The sequence below is a fragment of the Achroia grisella genome, unplaced genomic scaffold (assembly GCF_030625045.1).
Source record: "Achroia grisella isolate CSIRO2021 unplaced genomic scaffold, CSIRO_AGI_Agris_v1 utg918, whole genome shotgun sequence".
Classification (NCBI taxonomy): Eukaryota; Metazoa; Arthropoda; class Insecta; order Lepidoptera; family Pyralidae; genus Achroia; species Achroia grisella.
This window is the reverse complement of record NW_026713067.1, coordinates 1,876,650-1,903,971: the sequence shown is the minus strand read 5'-3', so window position 1 is coordinate 1,903,971 and position 27,322 is coordinate 1,876,650. Positions and strand designations below refer to the sequence as shown.

At 33.6% G+C, this 27,322-nt stretch overlaps 1 protein-coding gene across 1 annotated transcript; it reads right to left on the bottom strand.

Annotated features, from left to right (window-relative positions):
* Window positions 1-1,971: 1,971 nt before the first annotated feature.
* LOC131853963 (protein kibra-like) lies at window positions 1,972-26,566 on the bottom strand. Its single transcript, XM_059205062.1, has 18 exons — window positions 25,844-26,566; window positions 19,559-19,667; window positions 17,619-17,793; window positions 16,325-17,170; window positions 15,743-15,875; window positions 14,985-15,087; window positions 14,419-14,520; window positions 13,995-14,099; window positions 13,179-13,296; window positions 12,383-12,569; window positions 10,677-10,830; window positions 9,939-10,030; window positions 9,132-9,274; window positions 7,281-7,391; window positions 6,622-6,741; window positions 6,082-6,261; window positions 5,184-5,384; window positions 1,972-4,774 (listed from the first exon to the last, which is right to left on the bottom strand). The coding sequence occupies exons 1-18, from the start codon at window positions 26,564-26,566 to the stop codon at window positions 4,393-4,395; spliced, it is 3,984 nt and encodes a 1,327-aa protein (XP_059061045.1). The 3' UTR covers window positions 1,972-4,392.
* Between the last annotated feature and the right edge of the window lie 756 nt (window positions 26,567-27,322).

The window sequence follows — 27,322 nt, the reverse complement described above, 5'->3', positions numbered from 1 at the left end:
ACTATATTTGACATATTCGCATTTCGCTGGGTATAAACTTCATAGGAAGCGAACCTACTGCCATCTTTCGGATAATTCTGTTTTTTTTTTATCGGTGTTTCTGATCCTTTCAGAATAGGTAATACCTTTGTACGCAGTAAGACAGTGCTTTGTTGAGTTGGTCCAATTCCATATATTCCCAAAATTGGTTCGTAAACAAACATACAAAACTTCAAAAAATTATAGAATAATCTTCATGTCAGGGATGTATGAGTTGCAATAGTAAACACCACAACGCTACCACGATAACATAATTCAGTTTATTTAATTTAGACTTAAATTTGACATTTTGAAGGTCTCACAAAACTCTATTTTGTTATAATATGGTAATGATGAACAGCGATCTAAAATTTTAATATCCAATAATTAAATAATCTCTTAATACTCCACAGGAAGTGCACGTGCTGCCATCTTTCGAATAATTTTGTTTTTTTATCGGTGTTTCCGAACTTTTCTAAACAGTAAACCAGTGCTTCGGAGAGTTGGTCCAATTCCCAGACGCGTCATGTTTCTCCAAACACTCCCATAACTCTGTATGTGTTCGTAAACAAACATACAAAACTTCAAAAAATATAAAAAAAACATATTAGCCAGTTGCATGAGATGTATGAGTAAACACCATACCGCTCCCACGATAATATAATTCAATATATTTAATTTAGACTTAATTTCGACATTTTTAAAGTCTTGCAAAACTCTATTTTGTAAATACCTAATAAATGGTAACAGTGAACAGCGATCTAAAATTTTAACATCCAATAATTAAATAATGTCATAAACCGTATTGCCCACATAATAAGGCTGTTATTATAACTTAATTGCATAATAAGAGGCATCATAAAATTTATTCACCCCTAAAAATACACATTCACTTACTAAGTTGTTCCATATAATAGTTTTCTTTTGAAGTATTAATTGTTCTTACCAAAATAATGATTAGTAATACAGTTATCATAGCAGAGTAAGAAATAGTCTAGTAAAATTTTAAATTAAACTTAATAACAATAATAATCTCAGGACAATTCACACAGCGCCATTTAGACCCAAGTTAAGCTAGCTACAGCTTGTGTTATGGGTACTAGATAACTGATACTTATACGTAGATATTTTTTTTGTAAATACATACATATTATACATAGAAAACACCCAGGCTGATACAAACAATCGTACTCATGAATACAAATGTTTGCGCCGTCGAGGAATCGAACCCGCGATCATCAGTCGCAAAGAGGTGTGCTAGACCGCTAGACCACCGAGGTCGTAACCCTTCTTTTTATATATTACGCCAAAACGGGTTAAATCATTTTTAATTAAAAAAAATTCTGGATTAAAAGTACCAAAGGCGGTTTTATCGCTCAAACAATATCATCCAGACAACCTTTGGATAGAGGACAAAAGAAGATCGAAGATGGCGCATGAATGCAATGTAAGAAAATGTTATAATTATATCAGACATGAACAATATCTTACATATAAAATTCTCGTGACACAATGTTAGTTACCATACTCCTTCGAAAGGGCTTGACTGATTTTCATGAAATTTTATATATTCAGTAGATCTGAGAATCGACTACGATCTATTTTTCATACCCACAAGTGATAATGGTTGTGCATCCCTTACATTTCATTTTAATTATTTAGACAATTTTTATTTTTTTATATGTGGCATTATAAAATACATACAACCCTAAAATTTCACTCTTCTATCACGAACCCTTATTTTTAAAAGCGATTTTAATTTATATGGCAAAACAACGCTTGCGGGGTCTGCTATTGTATATCTATACATATCTGACAATTTGTTTGCCGTTTCAATTAGGTATATATATCCATATTTTTGTTTCCTTTGACGTTAATAATTTTATGCGGACAATAACTTGGGGATGTGCAAAAATCAAACGAGAACATTATTAATTTATGATTTTTATTTTCATTTTTTATTTCTCGACCTTCTATCGACAGTATTGACATCTTTACAAAATATAGTCCTTTTTTGTATGGAAAAATTAAAACAATACTTATATTAATTTGGCAAATACAAATTCACCTCAGTAACAATTACAAAATTATTTATAAAACATAAATGTTTATATAAAATATACATTTTTTACAAAAATGTAATTACTTAATTACACAACTATGTCGACTACGGGACTATCGATTTGTTATAAAAATACTTAACATCCACTAATATTGCTAGAAATAATTAATAATTATTAATAATAATAGACAAAGTTTCAGAAATACAGATATGCAAATTCTTTTACCGATGTATTATTTTCAGATTATTTACGTTATTATTATCGCTAAAATAATATTAAAAATATGATACAAAATGTACAAATATAATATAAATCTACTATAATTTTAATTTAGACCAATGAAAACATACTATCTGCAGCAGACACCACAAATGACTGATTAAATATATCTTGGAAACAAAGATAATTGTGATTCGAACTGTACTAAGTTAAATAATTAAAATAAACCCTAATAATAAAAAATATGATATAATACAAGTTCCTGTTAATTGTTTCCAACGTTTGGGCATCAAAATACCACAGATTGTATATTCTCATTGCAACTAAACATTATGAACCGAAATACGAACAAAATCGGCACAAAATCAGATCTCAACTATAGTGAGTCATTTAACACATTGCCCATAATTTAAAGTTAATACACGATTTGCAATAAATATTATATATATATGTGATTTTTATGGTGATGTTTCCCTGCAGTTATATACACACTTAGTCGTTCATGTCCTGCTAGAATCGTGGCGAGGAGTGAAGTAACAAATGTAGTGAATATTTATACACGCTTAGTCGAAGGCGAAGGCGGAAGCCGCCAGGATACTATCACTAGTGTTTATGATACTGAACAACTGTTACCAAAGAAGCAAAGGTAAGATCTGAAAATATTTTCTATAATCTTCATTTGCGTGAAGGCTTTAAAAGTCTACATGGCTAAGTCAAGTTAGTATGAAGAATTCAAAATTACAGATTTCCAGTTTGTTTCTTGATCAAAATGTTTTAGTTCTACCTGGCTTTCAACTTAGCCTGTGATGTCATTGGTGATGGTGATGGTGATGACGATAGTGATGATGATGACGATGATAATATATAAAGATTATGAATATTCGGTAATGCATAAAGTGACTCACTATAAGGAAGTAACTACGTGTATCAATATTGCACGCTAAAAACGTTTGTGTGCCCACGTTTTGCGACTTTTGAATTGGTCACCCTTGAAAATTAATAATGAACGTTCATATATACACTATAATTTATTTCAATGTAATGTATCGTAGAAATTGTGATATGTTTGGTAATTAACCTGACTAAGAAAAATGTCAATGTAATAGAAAATTTGAATTATGATGATACTAATAGTGCCTTTGGCTAAAAAACTTATTCTTATATTGAAGCTACAAATTTCTAACTAAAATTATGAAATTTGATGTAAAAACGTCTATACAAGGCTCTGAAATCGTTGGTAATTTTGATACAGTGGTGGATAGCGCTCTAGATTCGTGTGTAGGTAACACATAAGGTTAAATGTGCAAACATGATGAGCATGATTGCATTTTTCACAATTGCTCCGACATCGCAACCGATTTCAGGGACGTGTATAGATGCTAAAATATGAGAACACATTGTTATTAATTTTCTAGGTTCGCAAGAAATGAGCTAAGGGCAGGTACGTACTCGACAAATGCACGACACCGACTATCGACTCGTGTAACAAAGCCTTTATATACAAAGCGTCTATTTTTGGCCTGTCAAGTCCTCGGTGGATACTATAAAATATCTCATTAATTTATTTATACACAGCCGGGCAACCATTTCGGTGGGCCAACTAATTACGTATGTCTGTACAATGAAATAGTCGCCCTGACTGTTCATATTACATTAATCGTTTGGTATATATTTTGTGACTCTTCATACAACTATTTTGTACCTAATACCTTTCCATTTCATGCCGCAATATGGCACATTCGCAGGCTTCTGTACATTTATACAAATGGAGGCACCAAAAAAATTAAGGCACTTTTTTGTACAATATGATATCAAATTGATCCAATATATTTAAAGATACATATAATATATATATTAATGAACTCTCAGTGTTTATGGCACTCTGTTTGCACATACGTACGTAACTTAGAGTCCTGATACATTAATAATACGATACATATAAAATAATTTTCGCTTCAGTCTTCATACCAGAAATCTCAATAGGCAATAATAATCACAGTAAATATTTGCAAATTCACTTTAATGGTGCCATGTACAAGGCCATTTGAGCTTATTCATTCATTCGTTCATTACGATTGGCTAATGAATTCATTCAAACCTGAACACCCAAAACTCTATCAACAACAAAGTCATACCTCACCTCTTCAGTCTTAGTTTCATTTTCTTCTTGTATTTTCGCATCGTCGATGTTACTGGCGGTTACTGGCAGATTCTCGTAGCATGGTTCTGGGTTCAGGCAAAGGTTTTTGCAGTCCACCACTTCTTTGGATTCTGTACATTCGGAAGCATTTTGGGATTGGGTGTCGCTGCAGCGCTGTTCGCGGCGTTCGTACGACGTTTTCGAAGACCGACCGTCAGGAGTTCTTCTTTCTAGGTCGTCTTCTTCCCAGTCATCTTCGGATATCTCGTCAGGTTCTTCGCCTGGAAGCACAGGGATGGTGGTCTTGCTGCGTGTGAAGAATGCCATCTTTTCTCTGTGAAAGAAAAAATAAGCTTATTACATTTTATTAAACTAAATATTTGAGTTGATTTTACTATCGTCGAGACCTTCTGTGAGAACTTCAGTGAAACAAAGTGCTAAATATTCACTATTTTTTTATTAATCTATATTTCAAATTCTATTTTCTGTTTTAGACTATTGAGTGGAGACTGAAATAATATAATTTTATCCCCCATACATCCTTCCATTTTATCATACCTGTTTCGTTGTCCTTTCATCTAACATTCTCTCTATATGTCCAACATGCCATTTCCTAACGATTTGTTAATTTTTAACTTTGTTATTGTTTAAAAGTAGTCGTAAATATTGTAGTTTAAGATTATATGACTCATATTACATTTTGATAGATATTTACTTCTTTTTTAATATTACAACTGGCTTACTTGAAAGTGACAATGTCTGGCTTCCTGCTGCCCTGCCGCGATCTCCTCAACCTGATGATCTCGCGGTACGTCTTGTGCAACAGTTTGGAAGTACGGTCTGAGCCCGCCTCCGCTGGACCCGTGATCAGTCTCCGGAAAGTGTCATCCTCAGCGACCCACGCAGCTACTGCTGGATCACCTGATGATCGAGCTTCTTCTAATCTGTAGAATGAAGAGAAATCTCTTATTAGATAATTTTAAAGATAACGTTTAAGTAATTAACTAATTTCATAAACAGTAAGAATTATCCATTGAAATATAGTATATATCTTTCAACATCTATGACAGAACAGAAAAGTAACGTTGGGTATTTTTAATTCATCAATTATTTCTCGGTCATAATTTATTTATTTATTTTACATGTTATTAATCAAATTAAATTGTCATGTGCCAATTACTAAATAGTAAGTAATCTATAATCAATGTGATTGATTATCTTATTGCTAGCAATGTACCATGTCAGGTTGACCTCCACGCGGTTCCCCCTGGAGACCATCGTAATAAATTCTTCATGAATTTGTCTCTACGGGCTAACTGACCTGACCTCAACCTCATCTCATTACCCTCCACTGGTGCCCCGCCAGCGTAAACCGTTAGCACAGGCGGGTGCACCATTCCATTATCATCCATAAAAAAAACTATATCAAGTGCAACAAAATCAGAAAGATGGCTTATCTGCGGTTTACTAACTAAAAAGAGAATTAACGAATTAAATCTTTTTTAATAAATAAATATCTTCGTAATGAGATATCACACAACATTAACAATATCCAAAGCGTCATACTAAGCAAGTCTGTCTGTCTGTGTGAAGCACTAACTTCTAGTAATTGTAAATAAATAAATATTGCACTGTACATACTTCTTCTTAAGCTCGGTGAGGTGCTCGATGTCGTTGTTGAGGTCCGCTAGACGTGAATGCTGCGCGCGCAGGTCCAGGGCCAGGTCCAGGCTCGTCCTCGGAGCCCGGGCCCGACCCCCCGCGGTCGCTCCGCCCCCCGCGCCCAGCACGCCGCGACGTAACGCACAGCTGCGACCACGTCTGCACAAAAATAATAATAATTAAAAAAAATTATTAAAAAATGTAAACCAGTCCATAAGTATGGCGCTATTTCTTATAGATCTAAATAAGTTTAGTGTTGTACTCCGTTGTACCCCTTTTTAAGAAAATTGCGCGAATGGTGGAGTATTTAATTTCGCTTTACACTTATGGTTTATATATAAAAGGAGTGCAGAATACCATTTTTATTATATATGCCTAAAATACATTAATTCGATAAGAAAACATTTCACATACTATCTTGTATTGGACGCAAATACAAAAGTATAGTAAAAATTCTAAAAAATTAAAATTATTAATATAATTCCCTAAGCACACAGTTTTTAATAATACACTACTTACCGTAAAGATCTGCGTTCACAACGGTTCCTGTCGAAGGGTATGCCGGTGGTCATGGGCGGCTGCAACGTGACTCTTCGAGCGTACTGCGCCATCGATGAGTCCGACTCAGAACGATTTAATCTGAAATAAACATCATAATAAGTAACGGATGTTGGCCAATTCTCAGCCTTAGCCGATAAGGCCATAAAATATCATAAAAATCGGTTAAGCTATTTCGGAGATGTTTGGTAACAAACACCCTGGCAAGAGAATCTTTTATATTAGATATATTACGGTTTCATTTATCTTATAATTATGTCGTTTCATTTAGTACAGTTTTAATAATTATTTATTTTAATAAAATTGATATTTAAAAAAAAATTAATGTGTTCTTTTTGAAAATACTCCTCCGCCTGAACAAATGCATGATATCTATTCCGTTAAAATTCGCAAGTGCTTATAGAAAAGAGGCCCTAGGAAGGTACGAGCGTGTACCCACGTGCTTCTCATTTGTGCTACAAATGAGAAGCACGTGGGTACACGCTCGTGGGTTCACGCTCATACAATAATAAATATAAGAATATCTTTGTTACAAGTTGTCTTACAGGTGTACCTAATGACAAAGGCACGTCACTGATTTTTACTCTATTTAAAATCTATGAAAACATGCTGGTACTAACCTACAAATGTACTGTCCTTTGCCGATACTCTGTGGTTGCGGTGAAAACGTTTGAGATCTTTTTATCGTCGCTAGTGACTCTTCTGGGTTTGCGCTTACTTGTTGACTTCTCCTGTAAATAATACAACAATTTAAAAAAAAATCCACGATAAATACTAGAGTTTTAGTACAAAATATAAACTATTATTCATCGCAAAAAAATTGGGATGTGTAACAAACCTATTGTCATACAATTAAAATTAATTAGACATATCAAAAACAAGGTTAGTAAGTGTGTTTGTATTGAACTAGATACATTCACATTGTGCCTCGTTCATGCTACTCATGCATTAAAAAAAATTAAATACAATTATATTGTCAGCATGCATACTTTATAATACCAAATATATTTAGTCGGTCCAATATTTATGAAATATCATATGAATCATATTGAATATATTATACATATTTATTTTTAATAATCTAGAATTATAACTTAACTTTTATGATACAAATTTATTCTAAGACCAGGTAACAAAACTTGTACTTCACAAATGAAAAACATGAACTTAAAAAAAACAATAATATTATACCTGAATATTTATATGAAAATTTGATTTTCTTACACGTATAAAAGAAAACTCATGGACAAAATCCTTTATTACATTAACTCTACAGCAAACTGTAATTGTAAGTAGAGATTTGTATTTAATAATTTTTTTTGTTGTATACATTATTTCGAATGTGTTGTATCAAAAAAATAATTTCTTTCTTTTCTTTATAATACAATATTAGGATATCCTACTAATATATATATATATATATATCAAAAGTGTACAGACAACGTATACAAGTGTATACATATAAAACTGGACCGACTATATCATTAGTTGAAAGCAAAAACTTAACATTCACGAAGCGTAACACACCATTTGCGACACAATGTAAACGTACCTATATATAAATATAAAACTATGTACTACGTATGTATGGACGGATATAAACTATTTAGCTAACGGCGCTTCCTCTTGAGGCCTGCCGTCTGCCTCCACTCGTTTCAAGCATTTCATATATCTGGTGAAAGAAATTACCGCTCAATACCCAATAGCCCGCCACCTCTGTCCCACTATTTATATTTCTATTTATCTAATTATCCAGTACCAAACATAATAAAATATACACTTTAAGCTGACGAAGTAAGACTCTGTTTTCATTACATGTATACAAGACAAAAATGTTTTTTTTATAGCCGTGTAGATTTTCACGTCAATTTGTGAAATTATGAATATATATAATTTACTTGCTACGCACCACGGCTACGCACGGGAGGACATGTATTAATTAATAAAAACCTTCCTCTGAAATCACTGTATTTACTATTAGAAACTGCATTATAATTCATTGGGTAGTTTAAAATATCTAAGCGAACAGACAACGAATACGACTTCATTTTATATTATGTAAAATTTATAATCACAACTATATATATATATCTATATATGACTTTTAAAGATATTCAGAGTGTTAATGGTAGTCAAGTCAAAAAGTTTTCGAAGTATGTAATAACTTTATTATTACGAAATAATACTGTATAGAAAAAATATGTAGCGTTTCAAATCAGTTAAATCAAAGATTACAAAGGATTAAAGATTTACTTATAATTTATATTTGTAATCTGAATAAATCCATGTTGTACAGAAAATTATCTTTATTACCTAATTCTAGTAATAATGTGATGAAAAGTGTGCGAAATAAATGGTCACGATTAATAATAATAAATCCACATTTCCAATATCAACCATCACCCAAATATAGCCTATTTACAGCAAGATATCTTACAAATTATGAATATCGTATCTCTATCTCAATATACCTTCTGTGCAGTTGTCTCGCTCCCTCTGGACAGAAGTTGCATTCTGTATTGGTGGCTTTCTCTGCTGTTGAAGGCAGGTACTCTCCTTCTAGGACCTCGTCTTCCTCAGGGATATAATCTTCTGAAGAATCTTCTTCTACAATCTGAAAACGAATATACAGTTATTTTTAATCACTCATGACATGGCTAATGCAAACTAGTCCAAACGTCTAGAGATGTGAATACCATAAAATATTTTTATTAATTTCGTGTTTTCGGCTAACAATATAAATAATCAATATACAATTAAATTTGTTGTGATCTAATTAAATGTGACCTACCTACATCAATGTATATTGACATATGTATATTAATAAAATTCATCGTTTTATTCATTAACACTGTTCACACGAAATATAACTCTAATAACAATGCCTTATAGTACATTATATTATGAACTACTTGTATTGATATTTTACTGAGATCGACTTTGTGCTGATCATGTATAATAATTAATAAATATCCCAACAATTAACAATTAACACAGCGCTATCTAGTTCCACGATAATCAGAGTTTGCTTTGTGGTACTAGACAACTGATATATAAACTTAGATATGTTTTAATACATAATATACATAGAAAATACCCAAACACATACAAACAATCATACTCATGAATACAAATATTTGCAACATGCGACCATAGGAAGTAAAGCGATGTGATAAACCGCTAGACCATCAGGGCCGTCATATGCAGGCGACGGTTACCACTTCTAATCTGGTGGGCCGTCAGCTAGTTTGCAAATACAATTATGTAAAAAAAATTACCTGATTAAGTGGTTCCCTAGATTCCTCGTCCTCTGAAGCTGAATTATCTCCACAGTCCACGTTACACTCCGCACCAGTCATGCTCTCAGGACCTGAAATTGAATATTTTTAATAATAAGTTTATTCTTATATTTAATGTAAAATATCTACAAATGTTACACGTATTACCTAATTAGAAATGCAGTACACGTATTACCAATTACTTATGATAAATATAATTTAATATTATTCACAAAAAACATTTTATTTCATTTATTTCATAATATAAGTAATTTTCAGTAATTCGTATTTATCAGATAATGTAAAGGTTCTAGTATAGATTATTCCACACTTGTAATAGTGTTAAGAAATAGTGTATTTTAGAAACGATGTGAGCAAATGTTAATTTAACCATAGACGAGATCAATTAACCCAAAACAGTGGCATTGGTTGTATATAGGGGGTAATAATTGGAGCAAAAAATAAATACAAAGTCAAAAAGTATGAAATAAAAATACCAATAACAACATAACAGTATATTACATTAAAAAATCTTAATAAAGTTTTTGTATTAGATTTTTTTGGAAAACATGTTATAGCTTAGACTTTATCCTTCATACCCTGTAATTTTCCTGTTTTACCCTTTACCATACCCTTCAATCAACATAACATATGATGTAAACTGTTTGGATAGAGAAATAGACAACACAAAGATCCCGCCATTTTTACAAAGTGGGAAATTTATTAATATGAACTTACCTCTATTTCTTGTGAGAGTGGAAGTTTGCGAAGATATGACCGTTGACTCGTCTGAACTCTCGTCCCTCCTCATAGACCGGAAACCGAGAAGGTTGTACCACTTCTGCGAAACTGCATCCAGGTCGAAATCAGCCAGGCTGACTTGCGCACACCCCTGTAGACAAATAAATACGTTATAGACATGTGCATAAGGTATAATTTAGTTTACAATATTGATTGTTTCATTCAGTAAATAATCGCTCTCGCCTAGTGATATTCACATAGCACTCAAGGCTTGTCGCCGAATACTCAAATTTGGCTAGTTGTCATCATTCATAGTACTCGTGGAAAGTGGAGTATTAGTAATGGGGACTATTTTTTTTTACGATGGTGGCAATCAAGCATACGGCCCATCTGATGGTAAATGGTTACCGTAGCCTAATGCCGAATTATTACATAATTGTAATATAACTCTTTATTGTGCAAAGAAAAATATAAACATAAAAAGGAACTTTTTAGAACGTTTTAAATAAAAAGCGGCCTTAACGTTTAAAGCAATCTCTTACTATAGATAGTGATACATTATATTCCTATGTCACTATATGATCATTAACTTTATATATAGTTATATAGTTTAGTTATAATTTGCAATATGACTCCTCAATTAAATGTTTTGTGTTTAATTGGACTCGATAAGTTTCGCTGTTTTACCGGATCACGTCAATCAAGTTTAGTCATAATATAAAACAAAGTCGTTGTCGCTATCTGTCCGTCCCTATGTACGCTTATATCTTCAAAACTACGCAACGGATTTTGAAGCGGATTTTTTAAATCGATAGAGTGATTCTTGAGGAAGATTTATATATATAATACATGTACACCCGTGCGAAGCCGGGACGAGTAGCTAGTATAATATATATTGATTTCATAATATATATCGTTTAACTATTATACTATTAACACTTAGACCGCAATGCGCCAGCCAACGAGACTAACCACAGACTAGTCTGTGCGCCAGACAATTGGCAGTCTGCCAGTGACTCGAAGCCACAATTGTGGTGTACTGCAGGTAAACAGCATCCAGTAGTGTCTAGAAAAATTCATGAGTCTGATTCACTAATGATACAGACAGGCTTGAAGTTTGAATCACCACACCGCAGTGAACTTTTAATATTAATATAAATAGGTTGCAGTTTTGAGTCATTTGTCTACTAAAATTATAAAGAGGAAACAGTTGATTTTTATGTAATATATTTATATACGTAAAATATATTTGAATGATTAAAACAATGCTGTATAATATAGTTGCATTATTAGGTAGTAAAACGAGTGTTATTATTTTAGACAAATTGAGATAAAATAAGGTACTAAAGTTGTTTGCGTTTATGTAACCTAACAGGGGCAGTAAAAACGCTGGCTATATATAGATAACACCACGGACATCACGTACTCATGTGACGATCGTAGACACCCCTGATTGAGGTACCAATCTGTGGTGTACTGTATTCCTATCAGTATCTTCAATTACATTGATATCGCAACATGTTGATTAGCACCGCGCAGGTCACTACACTACCGTAGCTCAACATACAGCGTACGTGCATGCTAGCACAGCACGCCGCCGGCCAAGTGCTACGTAGCGAGCGCTGGCGACGGGCGCGCTGCACGTACCGCCAGCACAGCGCGGCGATGGCTACGTGCTAGGCCACTTGCCACGTGTTACGTACCAGACACTCAGCGCCGGTGCACACGTTGACCTGCAGCGTGGCGGCCCGCAGAGCTCGAGCACCTGCAACGGGTGCGCGTTGCGAGTGCCGCCAGCACAGCGCTCCACCACGCCACGCCAGCGCCGAGCTGCTCACCACCACGCCCGCACCCGCGCGGCTACCACTCATCAGTGCCACGCGAACCACGCTACAAATACACACGACGTTTAAATTACTACCATTGTTCCCTATGTCTCTTACTAGACGGTACTAGCAGCAAAATTGTAACGCGCTAAGGTTTGACTTTCATCGCACTCGTATATTAAAATTAAACTAATTTTAATCTGGTCGCTTTTTATGGTCACGGCGGTGATGAATATACGCAGTGTAAATAATTGTGTGTTTTATTGTAGTGCCCTCTATATTATATATAGAAGTGTGTTAAATACACACGCACATAAGCATACAGGCGCGTACGCATGCACGCACCAATTACACCCCCCTAATCATTATACATGTATCACTTCTATTTGTATAGTATTAATTAACCATGTCACAAATCAAGGTTAGCAGCAGGAATAGATAAGACAGATAACTACGCAACAAGACACAAAATATACATGTATGATGTACTTGTATAACACAAGTTTAATCTTCCCAAGTATCATATAGTATTACATATAGTACTCTATATGTCCTAAAACACACCCAAACGCAATAAATAACAATTGTAGGCTAGTATCTACTAAAAATAATTTAAGGACGACATGATCAACACAAAACAGGAAAATAAAATACAATAATTAACAATACTCACATTTCAGTGTCAATATCGATGTACAGTGCGTGCAAGTTACGCGCACGCAGTATGCCAATCTCCAACGCACTCTCATCAGGACAGTATCGCAATTTGATCTCAATTTGCGCACTGCTCACTACAAATAAAAATGAACAGATTTAAGAAAAAAATATATATATGTATTTTTTATTAATTAAAAATTAGTTTACTTATGTATAATAATATACATATATAATCTATATAAACAGTAGCATTTCATTTCACGCGCGATACGAACATTCATATTCATAAGTATATGTAGTATGTTTTCACCAGGATGTTTTATATCAGTAAATAAGCTCTACTTAACCTAGCTTATGACTCAATAAATGTCAAAGTCAACATAATGAATTCACATAGGCTTACATAACTTATGCACATATATTTTGTCCTGCTGTGCAGTTCGGCTAGCTACTTGAATACATTTTTTTATGTTATTATAATTTATTTTTAGTTCGTTTCAATCTTTAATTAGATGCTTCGTTATAAATTGTCCTGAGTTGTATTATAATAGTGCCCTCTCTCTCCCCTCCTTTTATATATATATTTTTGGTGCCACTGAAAACCAGCTGTATGTTCACCTAGGACATACATTAAAGCTGAGTGGAGCCATTTCAGTGCATTATTGGATGTAAAAAATGTTTATTTTATGTTTATTTTTTAATTATGGTAAATTAAGTTTAATTATATGTACATTTTATTTGCTCTTTTTTTCGTTTGTTGTTTATATTGTATTTTTTACATTGCACTGAATAAAATATTTTTCTTTCTTTCTTTAATAGTGATGTTTGTTACCTGCGTTGGATGCATCATTCCCTGCTTGCGCCGCCTCGAAGACACCCGAATCACCCGCCACCGACTCATCACTGACTGCCGCTGACACAGATCTAGTATTTGTACCTGAAACATTAACATACATATACATATATGTATATATCGCACCTAGTATTATAAAAAAGTAATTTTTTTTTCGCCTTATACAAAATTTCAATAATTATTGAAATTTTGTATTAGAGAATACCCGTCTAAGGTAGACGTTCATAATTCGACTAAATTTTTGAAATAATCGACATAAAGTTTTAATTTTTATTTACTTATTTTTACAAGTCTTTTCATTCTTTAAAATGTATATCGAACTACATGAGAAGCCCCAGTGAAGGCTTGAAAATAATAAAAACGAAAATAATAATAAAAATATTCATTATAAATGAGAACTTACCACTAGATGAGGGAGTTCTAGGTGAAAGCGGTGCAGAGGGCGTCTCGGATATCGGTGAGAGAGGCTCGCTTGGTCGTCCCGGTCCTTGTAGTTGTACAGGTACTGCCAGAGACAATTAAATTCTAATATTATAAATGTGAAAATGTGTCAGTCTCTCTGTCTGTTAACTATAGGCTGAATGAATCTTAGTATTTAGCATGAGGATATATGCAAATTATTACCTCATAAAAAGCGAACAAATTCTCGAGAAACAGCTAGGTAGGTTGTAATAAAATATATATTGCTTATAATGTTTAATTACTTAAAACAATATGTGGTCATTGTATATTAATTTCTTTTTTTATTTACTTTCAAAAAGTGAATTAATTTATATAAATTTCTAATTAATTGAATAACAGTACTCATTAAATAACTTGGCTATTTCATTAGTCAATCCATTCAATTATCATTAAATTATAGATTTGAAGCCGCAAGTGAATGAAACTGAACGAATGGAATAAACTTAATAAACTTAGCTATTTCATTCGTTCATGTGAATGAAAACTAAATGAATGTGGTTTTAATACCTGTGGCAAGTCCTGTAACTTCATTGAGTCCCGTAGTGACTCCAATTCTCATTTCAGCTAATTTTTCTTCTAATTCTTTTTGCTGTCTTCTTTGTCTTTCCACCTGCAATAAATATTTTATATTTATTTATTGAAAAGTATAAATAAATAATATAGCAACGGTTTCCATTAATTATTTCTTCAGCTTTCAAATTACTAATTAAATAAACATACACTACGGTTTGATAATACCATTCCAACATACATTGCAGTTAAAAACGCATCTGTTTTACGTCGATGACTTGAAAGATTAGCTTGATTATATACATATAAATAGAGATCTTATATAAATTCTGAGAATTATCTTAACTTCTTATTTTTACTTTGAGGTTAGGAATCGTAGTAGACTTAATCTTCTAAAATATTTTCTACATTATTTGTTGCTTATTGACTAATAAAAGATCGTACAAAAAGTGGACTCAATGCCCAGTCATCCTTTTGGGGAGATATTTGATTGTGTCATAGCTTTAAATGTACGTATATAGGTACGTAATATAGGTTTATATTGGAAATGCAAAGGACACAGCATAAATTATGTAATACTACCATCCCCTTAAAAGATATACATAAAAATGAATCATACATTTTAAACAAAAGTACTTAAGGAACTCAATAATTGTTTGTACAATATTTTGTTATAGTTTTAATGTACTGCAATACAATATCTGAATTATATTACGGTATAAATTAATTTACTTCGATTTTATTAAAATATATACCTGATTATATGAAGGTGGCGGGGGTGGTGGACTTGCTGATGATAAACTGCTTCTAGGTGATAATGAGGGTTGTGATGGTGAACTGCTAGCACCAGGAGTTATACTATCAGTATAAGTCGTACCGCGAAGTAACCTGCAAAATAAATATAATTTTAATACAATTAATAAAGCAATATAACTAGATCGTTTTATTATAATCAATGTTACAAATTAGTATTTATAACATACCTAGATTAGATGTAAAATTGTAATTTAATTTGTACTATAAAAAGTAATAAATCTCAAATAGTCAGTTAAAGTCAAAATATATACGATTCAAATAGATAATAAGATTTTACTGAAGAGCGAACGTATGGTTACACAATAATACATCATCTATGAAATTAGTCAAACACTACATTATGTTATTCTTCTTAAAACTTTATATAATAAAGAGAATACTGTACAATAAAAGATACAGAAGTTATCAATCCACTTCATCCATTCCCTTTATCTTCACAAGATCTGTTAAGAGATAAGATATAACCAACAGCTTAGAATGCTTAGATCATCGTCTTAACACATAATGATAAAAAAAATTACCTCTCAACCCTTCGATGTAAATCTGCCATATCTATAGGTTTGTCAGCTTGAAACGAACTCGCAATTTGTGGTCCTCCATAAATATCAGTAAAGCTGATCCCTGAACTCAAAGATCCTTTACTGCTAGCTGTAGACAAAGATCCTAAACTAGAACTACTCGACACAGATAACGTGCTAGCGGATAATGTCTTCAACTGCCCTTCCAACGTCGTCATTGACGTCAGAGCGTCCTTTAACTGTTGTAGTAATAATTGCTTCTCTTCATGTAACCTCAAACGATCCGCTATACACTTATTGGACATTTCGAAAGCATTTTTTAAGTCCTGCTCTAACCTTTCACACTCTATTTGTATATTACTCATCTCTTGCTTCGATCTTGTCCTTGGCGTTATACTTCTCAGTTCTCTCAGTAACTGTTCCTTCTCCTGGAATAGTAATAGTCGATCTTTATCAGACTCAGCTTGGCCTGGCTGTACTTTATCTTCTAAATCAGCTAATTGTTGCTGAATTTGTTGTATCCGTTTCCTAGCTTCGTCATATTGGAGGCGAACCCGCGCCATTTCTGCCAGTCTTGTACCAATCGGTACCAGGTCAGCACAGAGATCAGTTTGGGAGGCAGTGCTGAGTTTCTCTTGGGGAAGACTCAACGTGGAGAGGTCGGGAGAGGCATCTCCGAGTTGCAATCTTGTCAAGTCATCCTTTAACTTAGCTAGAGACTGCATTAGATCTGCTCTCTCTTTCTCTCCTGAGGTTAATGATTTCTGTATATTCTTCAGCTCAGTCATGATAGCCTGAGCTTCAGTAATATTGTAACAGCCTTGTTGGGAACTTATTTTTTGTTCCACTCTGAAAATTACAGAGAAATAATATATCAAAGCTTCAGTTGATGAAAAATATATTCTATTTAAAGTGATATTAAATAGATATATCGCTTAAGTGGAAGCATAGCCCAGACAAGGAGCAAAAGGACATACCAAATTCAAAGCAACACCTAACAGATACATAAGAGGGAATGAGGCATCAGTAGTCTCTTGTCTGACATGCATGTATAGTATACAAAAAATAATGAAAAAAAAATAAGAGAGGGGGATTTTTAGAAGTACTGCTGCCCATTGCGGGCAATGCACCGTATAACTCCCAGACGACCTACACGCTATCTCCTTATGATTAACTCCTGTCGATTTCGCCACGATACCTGACTTTATCCACATCCTATCATATTCCACTGATGCCCCTCCAGTGTATACTATAACACAGACGGTGAACTCTTCCAGATTCATAAAAAAATACTTACTCGGCTAAGGTATCTACTCCTCTCCGCGCGCAAGCTACTTCCGCTCGCGCTTGTCGAAGTTCTTTCCGCAGCTGCGCAACCCGACCGCGCGCCTGTGTAACTTCCGATCGAAGCACTTCCGGGTCGTGTCGTGACGTCGTTGATGTTGTCGTCATAGACGTCGTTGACGAACATACTGTATAAAAAATAAATATTTATATATAAATAACACAATAACTATATAACAACAAATTACATTATTCTCGGCAGAATCTATGGTTGACTATACTACCTTTAGTGTTGCGTGCATTTAAGTTAAATAAATAATTTCTATCTAGAAATAAATAAAATTAGAGTGTTTGTAATTTCAAATTAACACCTTTTCACTATATGTAATAATAATGTTGACGATGACATTAAAAAATAATTTTAAAAATTTTGCTTACAGTTCGTTCTTGCTGGTCTCTGAAATGCATGGAACGAGTGTTATAAGGAGTACCTTAGGCCACTTTACTTTACGTTTTTTTTAAACCCATTAAGACGACCTCACGAAAAGATCTAACAACTAAGATCTGTAACTTGTTAAATTACCGAGGTGTATAGTAGAAATTTCTTTCAATTCGCTTTATTATCAATATATTTCCATCACCGCAGAATCATTTATCTCTAGAAAAAATTACGTTCAAACCTATTGGGAATGTGCAATTATTATATATAGTATAATATATATTATATACTTTATACATTACATAAATTCCAGCACATACAGAGAACTATTCAGTTCAAGTTATTAGAATTACAAATAGCGTATTTCGTATCATAGTCATTTGTAAGTAGTTAATAGTAATTTATAATTTAATCTTGTTCTACGCATTTATTTATGATGACGTAAAATATAGAATTAATTGATTAAAGCAAATAGTTTTTATAATAAATTCTATAGTTCAATTATGTATGATATTAGTTGCAATAAATAGCTATTATTTTACTAAGTCCAGGCATATCATGGATTACATAAATTTTACTTTTTACAATTACAAATCTTTGAATTTCACGGCTTGTTCTGTACCATAACGCATATAATATACCTACATATAGTTTCATTATAGGTTGGTAGTTTGTATTCACACGTTTCGACTTGTAAAATGTGAACTTACAAGGATTGTTTAAAAGAGCAACACACAAGTTTCTTGCTTATTCTTCTTGTGACACAGCTTTTCGAATAAACGGTAGATTAAAAAAAATTGTTGACTATTCAAAAGTGCTTAAATTAAGTTTATTTGAATAAATGATTTTCTATTCTATTCTATAAACCTTCCTCTTGAATCACTCTATCTATTGCTAGAGCAAAACTGTGCACTAAACTTGTAACTGCGTTAAAGTTCGTTGCGTACTTTAAAAGATATAAGAGAACAGACTACTGTGACGACATTGTATACTATATACAGAATGTAATATGAATTAGATTTTTTATACGTATAATTAGTAATAATCACGGGATCTTACCACGTTTTATTGACCGCGTCAAATATAAAACAGTATAGATTCTGTATGTAATAGGAATGGTAGCTTATATACATGAAGTGTACCATGGACATCAACTCATAATGGTATCAACCCGAGATTACCTCGTGCGTTGTCATTTCGGAGGATAATCGAAACACCTCTTACAAAATAAGTTGCTTGTCGACTGCTGGTAAGTCAGAGGTACCAGAGAACTTTTTACAAAATGTACCTTAAGAGTATTCTTTTTATACGAAGTATACAGAATACTGTTAAGCTTCAAAGTAAAAAAAATGCTTACGAATTGAATACCTCATAGTTTGAAACTAAATAACTTGGTACCGAGCGTAATTCCAGTTTCATTTAATTGAATGTCAATCGCATTTGCTAATATATGTAGGTTATATAAGGTTAGGGATATACGTAATATATGTAAAGATATGTAGGATAACACTTACGACTCGTTCTAGACGCTGCGAGGGTAGACAGGGCATTGTTTAAATGCTTGTACTCATCTTGTGCTAAACATAGACGCTGTTTCTTCACATCGTACATTTCTTTTTTTGCCTGTGAACAATGAAAATAAGTTTTTTAATACAATGTAAATATTTACATAATGAAAGCTTTTGACAGGGTTATTTATTTTATTTCTGTATTATAGGTACAGATATAATTCTCAAAGCGGCATATAGTCCCAAACTAAACTAAGTTCTAAATGACACAAATATATTTTTTAAAATATATATATATATATATTTACAACAAATATACTATATGAGGACCTCGGTGGTCTAGTGGTCTACCGCTTTACGACCGATGGTCGCGGGTTCGATTCCTCGCACAGCACAAACAATTGTATTCATGAGTATGATTGTTTGTATCGGTCTGGGTGTTTTATTATGTATAATATGTATGTATTTACAAAAAAAAACTATGTATATGTGACAGTTGTCTAGTACCCATAACACAAGCTTTAGCTAGCTTAACTTGGGTCTAGATGTCCTGAGATTATTATTATATAATCTCAGGACAATTCACACAGTATTATTTATATATATGTAGTTTTTATCATGCGACAATCGCTAGACCTAAAGCGTTTGAACTATACTCTATTCGTGTGATAATTTCACTAAAATTGGTAATGTGTAACTACAGATATAATTACTACTAGCTAATAATATTTCACTAACATACTGCAAAAAAAAATTCTGATTAATATAACAGTATAGTGCTTCTTTTTAACAATATTAGTAGTTGTTGTTGTTTTGTGTTCAATGTAGTTCAATGTAGTTTTATGAATATTGCATTTTTGAGAAACAAAACGACTTTCGTACCGCGAAGAATAAAAATATTCCAGATAAATCACCGGCACAGAAAACATTAATACCTACGCCTTACTCTCGTATAATCTACACCACAGATCAGCCGAGCCTAGCAGCCAATCGATATTAATTACATGCTCTACCTCAAATATGCAACAAGGTGATTTATCAAACCCATAAATCATATACATCCCATAAAAAATCTACAACAATACCATAAAGAGGAATGATTTGTACTAGCTGTGCCCGTGGTTTGACCCGCGTGAAATTATATTAAAATATAAGTTATAGGTTATTCTGATGTATAAGCTATATTTCTGTAAAATTTCATAAAACTCCGTTCAGTAGTTTTTGCGTGAAAGAGTAACAAACATCCATTAATACTCACAAACTTTCGCGTTTATAGTATATACATATAAATAAAATTGGAGTGTCTGTTTGTAATATTGAAATAAACGTTTTTTACTAAATGCATATGAATATAAATACGGTATATACATACCACGCGGACGAAGTCGCGGGTACAGCTAGTATTAAAATAAGTTGTTTGAGAGACGAACTTCGCATTTTTTAATGGATGATAATGGAATGGTGCAATCGCCTGCGCTAACGGTTTACGCTGATGGGGCACCATTGGAGAACTATAGGATGAGCATGAAGTCAAGTCAGTTAGACCATCGTGGCAAATTCACCAAGAATAATGGATTCCAGGGGGACCCGCGTGGAAATCAACCTGACACAGTACATTGCTAGCAATTAACTCATTAGATCATATTTTAACAACCCTCTTTCCCGCACTTCTTAGCATTTCAACATAAAATATAATTCCAATAAGAGACCGATATGTAATAAAAATATGCATACGAAAATCTGTCTGTGCGTCTGTCTGTTTGTTACCTTTTCACGATTAATCGTCTGAATAGATCTTAATGAAAGAAGATATATAAGATAGATTTGTGTCACAAATATCAAATGGTTTTGAACCTAACTGTTTTAACCATAAAGCAGCAAATTCAATTTTCAAATCACTACAATGATTACAAGCAACCGTGCGTAGCCGGGGTACATCGCTAGTTACAAGAATACTTTTTTATATAGATTTATTACCTACATATAAAACTAATGTTATTTGCAATTATACAACTATGCTTGTAAATATGTGGTTGTAAATTTATTAAAAAAACGTTTTCTCAGGTATTTTAATTGCTTTGGTCATTTTCTTAAACAAGCTGTGTACGTGTGTATATAAACATAGTATATTTTTAATTATTAACCTACATGCAACTGTGACGTTGGTGATTTGGTATTTCTACTCGACTCTAATTGTATATTTAGTTATACCTATATGTATATGTAGTAATCTAGCTGACCCAAGAAACGTTGTATTGTCATATAAATTAAAATATTAATATCGTTATAAAAATACAGCGTTTGATCTGAAAAGCGAGAAAAATTTAAGTTGTAGGTACATACCTATAAAAAAAATCATATTTTCATTTGAAATATACATATATTTCAAATGAAAATATGATTTTTTTTTTTAATTTTTATTTTATTATGATTTAGCATTCTGATGATGAAAATAAAAATTAAAAAAAAATTATCATAAAAATAAAAAATATAATTCCCTTATCATTGCAGGCTATTATAAATATATGTTGACCGATTCTCACACCTGTCTGATTTGCATAAAAAAATCATAAGAATCGGTAAAGCCGTTTCAGAGGAGCTTGATAACAAACACCGCGACACGAGAATTTTATATATTATACTAGTTGTATACTGCGGGTTGCTCTCGTGACCGTGTTACTCGCACATAATATATCCTCTCCATAAATACGTAGGTGAAATATTTCTAAAATCTTTTAAGTAGGTATCTTTACTAACAAAATTAGCAAACACAAATCTTTTCTTTTTATAATATTTAACGAGAATATTACATAATGTAGTATTGACGCTATCGGTGATCTAGCGGTTTAGCACACGGCTTTACTTGCAATGGTCGGGTTAGAGTCCTCATATGGTACGAACATTGGTATTCATAAGTATGATTGTTTGTATCGATTTGTGTATTTTCTATGTATATTATGTATGTTACAAAAAAAATGTATCTAAGTATTTATAACAGTTGTCTAGTACCCATAACACCAGCTCTGCCTACCTATTCTCAATAGATACCGATGTACGAATTGTTTATAGATATTATTATTATTATTATAGATTAACTTTGGTAACAAACTGACAGACAGTTTCGTATCTATAATATTAGTATGTACATCGCGGACGAGGTTGTGTGTAAAAATTAGTTTTAATTGCAAAGAACTAACAATTCAATGTCGACCTAACATAATATTTAACAAGCCGTAAAATAAATGGCAACGCGAAAGATAAACAGCAAGTTGAAAGATATTACCAGAACATAATGTATTTGTAGTAATAAAACAATATAGAGGACGAGAGGACACTGTGGCTCAGTGGCTTGCTACCCAGAGAGCGTAAGCCTGATAATAAAAAAAATCTATATCAAATTTGTATTTCTAACTCATTTGTAATAAAACAATATAAAGGACAAGAGAACGTCATGGCTCAGTGGTTTACTACCCCAAATTAAACCGAAAGATAATCAGTTCAAACCTGGACCACGATAATTAAATTTGTCAATTTGTACCTGATTCCTTGGTGATGGAAACACCGTTAACAAAACAGAATAAACCAAGTTAAATATAGGCATGCCATATATGTATAATGTTGGTCGCAAAAGACATACATACGTCATCATGACAAAAACCAATGAAGCGAAAAACCATAGATACATATTATAAAAGACAATCTCCCGCCGGATCTATGTTTCAGAGTCAATTCTGAGGAAGTTTTACATAGTCATCAGAATTGACTCTGTTGCTTATGTATAGGCACACCGCTTTACTTCTGATAGTCGCAGGTTTGATTTTCTCGCACGGGACTAACATTTGTATTCATAAATAATTGTTTATGTAGATCTAGATATTTTCTCTATATATTTTGTATGTATTTACAAAAAAATCTATATACATATTTATATAAATTGTCTAGTACCTATAACACAAGTTCTGCTTAGTTGGGACTAGATGGCGCTGTGTGAATTGTCCAGGGATATTTTTATTACAATATCTTACTAATATTATAAACGCGAAAGTTTCTGTGTTTGTGAGTTTGGATGTATGTGTGTTACTCTTTCACGCTACTACTGAACAGATTTTGATGAAAATTCACAGTAATTTAGATTATACACCAGAATTCACATGGGCTATAATTTAAAAGTATAATATGTAAATTGGGAGTGTTTTTAATTATGTAAATGAAAAATATAATGACAATTATCAAGTAGTAATGCATACGAAGTTACACGAGACAGCTAGTTATGTATAATTCTTTAAGATATCGTGTAGTATGATATAAATACCAATGCGAAGAGTGTCACCAGTATAAAACCAACATTTCAAACCTAACCAATTGTACAGTCACGTGATGAATTTAGTATAAAATATATATATTAAAGAAGCGTAAGGAAACACATTTCAGTCGGGTTACCGTATTTCACACCGACATACGAAATTCAACGCGTCACTACCAAATTAACAGATCATCGGAGCAAAATTCCACAGCGAGGTTTTTGCGGCAGCCACAAGTACAGTATTACACGAATACCTAATCATTTTTGGCACGGAATCCGTGTAAAAACTCCTCTGTTATATGTAGGTACCTACTCTAGCAGATTATTTAGTAACATCCTGTTTTATTTAATCCGTACAGTTTTGTACAATAATGCATTTTTATAAATTGCATTGCGTGTAATTTATAGCCCATCTATTATTCTGATGTATAAATATGTAAAGTTTCATTGAAATCCGTTTAGTAGTTTCTGTGTGAAAGAGTAACTAACATCCATACATCTAAACTTACGTTTGTTATATTTATAATATTTGTAAAATTATTATAAATTACTAACTATTTAGCTACGATTATATCTGCTTCTATTTGGATAATAAAATATGCCATGTTCGTGCCGAATAATAATCTGTATTAAATAAAACTAGATAGAAAGATTATTTTACTTTAAAATTATGTATGTAGTTTATAATATGTATGTAGTTCATGTAAGTGTATCTAGTTTAATACATATATAATTATTATTGTTTACATAAATTTGAAATTCATATTATACTTATTATTTTCCTTCATCAATATATGTTTGTTATTTTTTTAGTTTTCTCCTGTATGCATATTATCTACCTGTTCATTTTTCAATCCGTTTCCCTAAGGTTGCCTTGAAAAGATTGCTTTCAGCAATAAGGCCGCCTTATTATAACTATACATGTTGTGCTTTAATATATTGTTTATGCCTTTTTCTTTACTGTGTGTTAGAAATAAAGTATATTCTATCTATCTAAAGATTTTCGCATTTCTTATGTTGTTATAACCAATGGACCAGGCTTCTCGGGTGTGTAACGAACACCAAAAATATATCCGAATATCCTTCTTTTTAAATTCGGTTAAACGTAATTCCTTTATTCCATAAAGGATTATAGTAACTTAAACGGGAGTAACCTATCGAATTCAAAATGAATCATCAAAATTTACGTTGGTATTGACGTAGATATCGTGTAGCATGCATACAAAAAATACATACAAATTCAGAATCCTCCTCCACGGTTGTTAACTCAAAAAAGGGTTAGTCAGAGGCATTTTGTTGATTGTTACCGTTATTGTAGTATTGTGTTACACTTGACTTGCTCTAATTTTGCTTACTCACTCGGATTAATTACATTTGTTAACGGTGTTTAATGTCTACGGAGAGATAATACAAAATTTAAATGGCGCATCAAGTTTTGATTAAATATAAAATTCGAAATCGTTGAGATCTTTTTTAAGGCAGGCTAGTTTTCAAAAGAGAATTACATTATACATAGAACTATATATTTCAATATTATATATTATTACAATATATTAATTTAAATTTATTACTAGTATTTACATAACCTAATTGTACAACTAAGAACCTAAAATTAAATCGCTTAAAAAAATATATATATAATATGATGAACTATATTATCGTGTTAGAAACACTGGCACAAAATAATTTTGCGCTATATCTTTTATGCGGCAGGCAGAAGAACCAAGTGTCCAATATTTATTTTATTTGAACTTAACACATATACGTAAATTAAATAGTAATTTTATAATCTTAAATCTTTAATTTTCTTCTTTTTTAAATGTAAAATAATTTTAATATATATATGTACATGTCACTAAATTATGATAGAAATAATATCCCTTGCGACTGTAACTCCTAAACTTAGTTATAAGCACCGTCGATCGTGATAGGCATTAATTAAATTGGAAGAAAATATTAATAAATTCTATAAAAATATGGTTATTTACTGTAAACACTTTCAACGATCCAGTCATCCTGCACGCGTGCTGCAAACGACTCCAAGTGTTCGGTGGACATTGTGGAAAGGTCCCATTTCTGCTCAACACCTGCGTAGCCACGTAACCTTGGCCTTCGTAGTAAGCCACTTCAGACACTGGCACTAAACGCACTTCCGCAGAACGAATCTGGCGCACAGACAATATGTTCTCATAAATAGCCTCGTCTTCCAAATTCTGTCCTTCCGGACATAACCGGTAACCGAACTCGCGACTGATCTCGTCGAGGTTGGCGTACTCGGGGCGCTTGCGGAGCGCCTCCAGATTCTGGTACTGGGGTTCATCGCGGACCATCAAGCCGGCCGGCCGGGCGGAGGTCGGGTCGACGCGGACCCCGTATTCGAGGGGCTCTCGTACCATGCGAGCGAGCTGACGGGTGCCGAAGCAGCCCCGGCACCACGAGTGAGCACCAGCGGAGGCTGCGCGAGCGCGGAACGTCGGCGGATCGGACTCTGGTTCCGGGGGAGGCGGCTGGGACCACATCGTGAGCGCCCGCCGCGACGGACACATCTTAACCCCCAAAAGGGCGCGCGTCGACTGGCGCGGGCGCGCGGAGCTCGGATGGCGCGCTGTGGAATGCGCCCGCGCCGCCGAAAGAATGCAATCTCGGGCGCATTTCGGAGGTCGATCTCTTCCAAGGGCCGGGTCCGCGCCCGCTCCCTCGGCCGCGGCCATCTGTCGTAATAAGTTCGTCGAATCGAAACGCTCGCCTCGCTGATGTGCCGGTAACGGACCCTCTGTGACCTTCCAGACTCCTGCACGCGAATCGTTCACCGCATTACAAGTCGAATGTGCATTTACTGAATTATTCAATGTTAGTTCCATAATAGGAAGTCATACCTCATAATTTGAAGGCCATAGTTTAAACGGGACTTTGAGCGATAATAAACATTTTATCGCATCATACAAGTCCGAGGCGACAGCGACAGCGCTTGGAGTAAAAAAGGCGGCAATTGCACATGTGGCGGCAGATTGGCATGGCGGCGTCTGCGCATAGTTAACGTGCGATTTTCTCAGATTTTCCACGTAATCAATTTACGCGTTTAATGGTGGAATGCGCGCGGGGTTGAGGGTTGTACGGAGAGGCGGGGACGCGCATCTGGTGCCACTGTGCAGGTAGACGTGCGCATTTTTGTTCCGGAATTCCTTTACACGCATTTGCAATCCCGTCCGGGACGACTTACAAATGTTTTGTACTGAATCCACTGAGCCCTTAAAACTCAAGTAGCTTACCTACATCAAATGTGGTGAACGTAAACTTTAAGATAAAAAATATATAAAGTACTGGCAACATATTCCAAATTAAAAAAAATTCACGACGTATAAAAAAAAAAAATTATGTACAAATGTGTGAAATTAAGAAACGTTCCTTACTGTTCAATCACACATATGTGCACACACAGAGAATCGAGTTGCAGACGTGATTACACT

Excerpts from the sequence above, each read along its gene's own strand:
- LOC131853963 (XM_059205062.1), bottom strand. The coding sequence starts at position 26,566 with ATGGCCGCGGCCGAGGGAGCGGGCGCGGACCCGGCCCTTGGAAGAGAT. Across the intron at positions 17,171-17,618 it reads GGAGTAGATACCTTAGCCGA|AGTGGAACAAAAAATAAGTT; the intron begins GTAAGTATTTTT and ends TGTAATTTTCAG. Across the intron at positions 9,275-9,938 it reads CTAGGGAACCACTTAATCAG|ATTGTAGAAGAAGATTCTTC; the intron begins GTAATTTTTTTT and ends ATTCGTTTTCAG.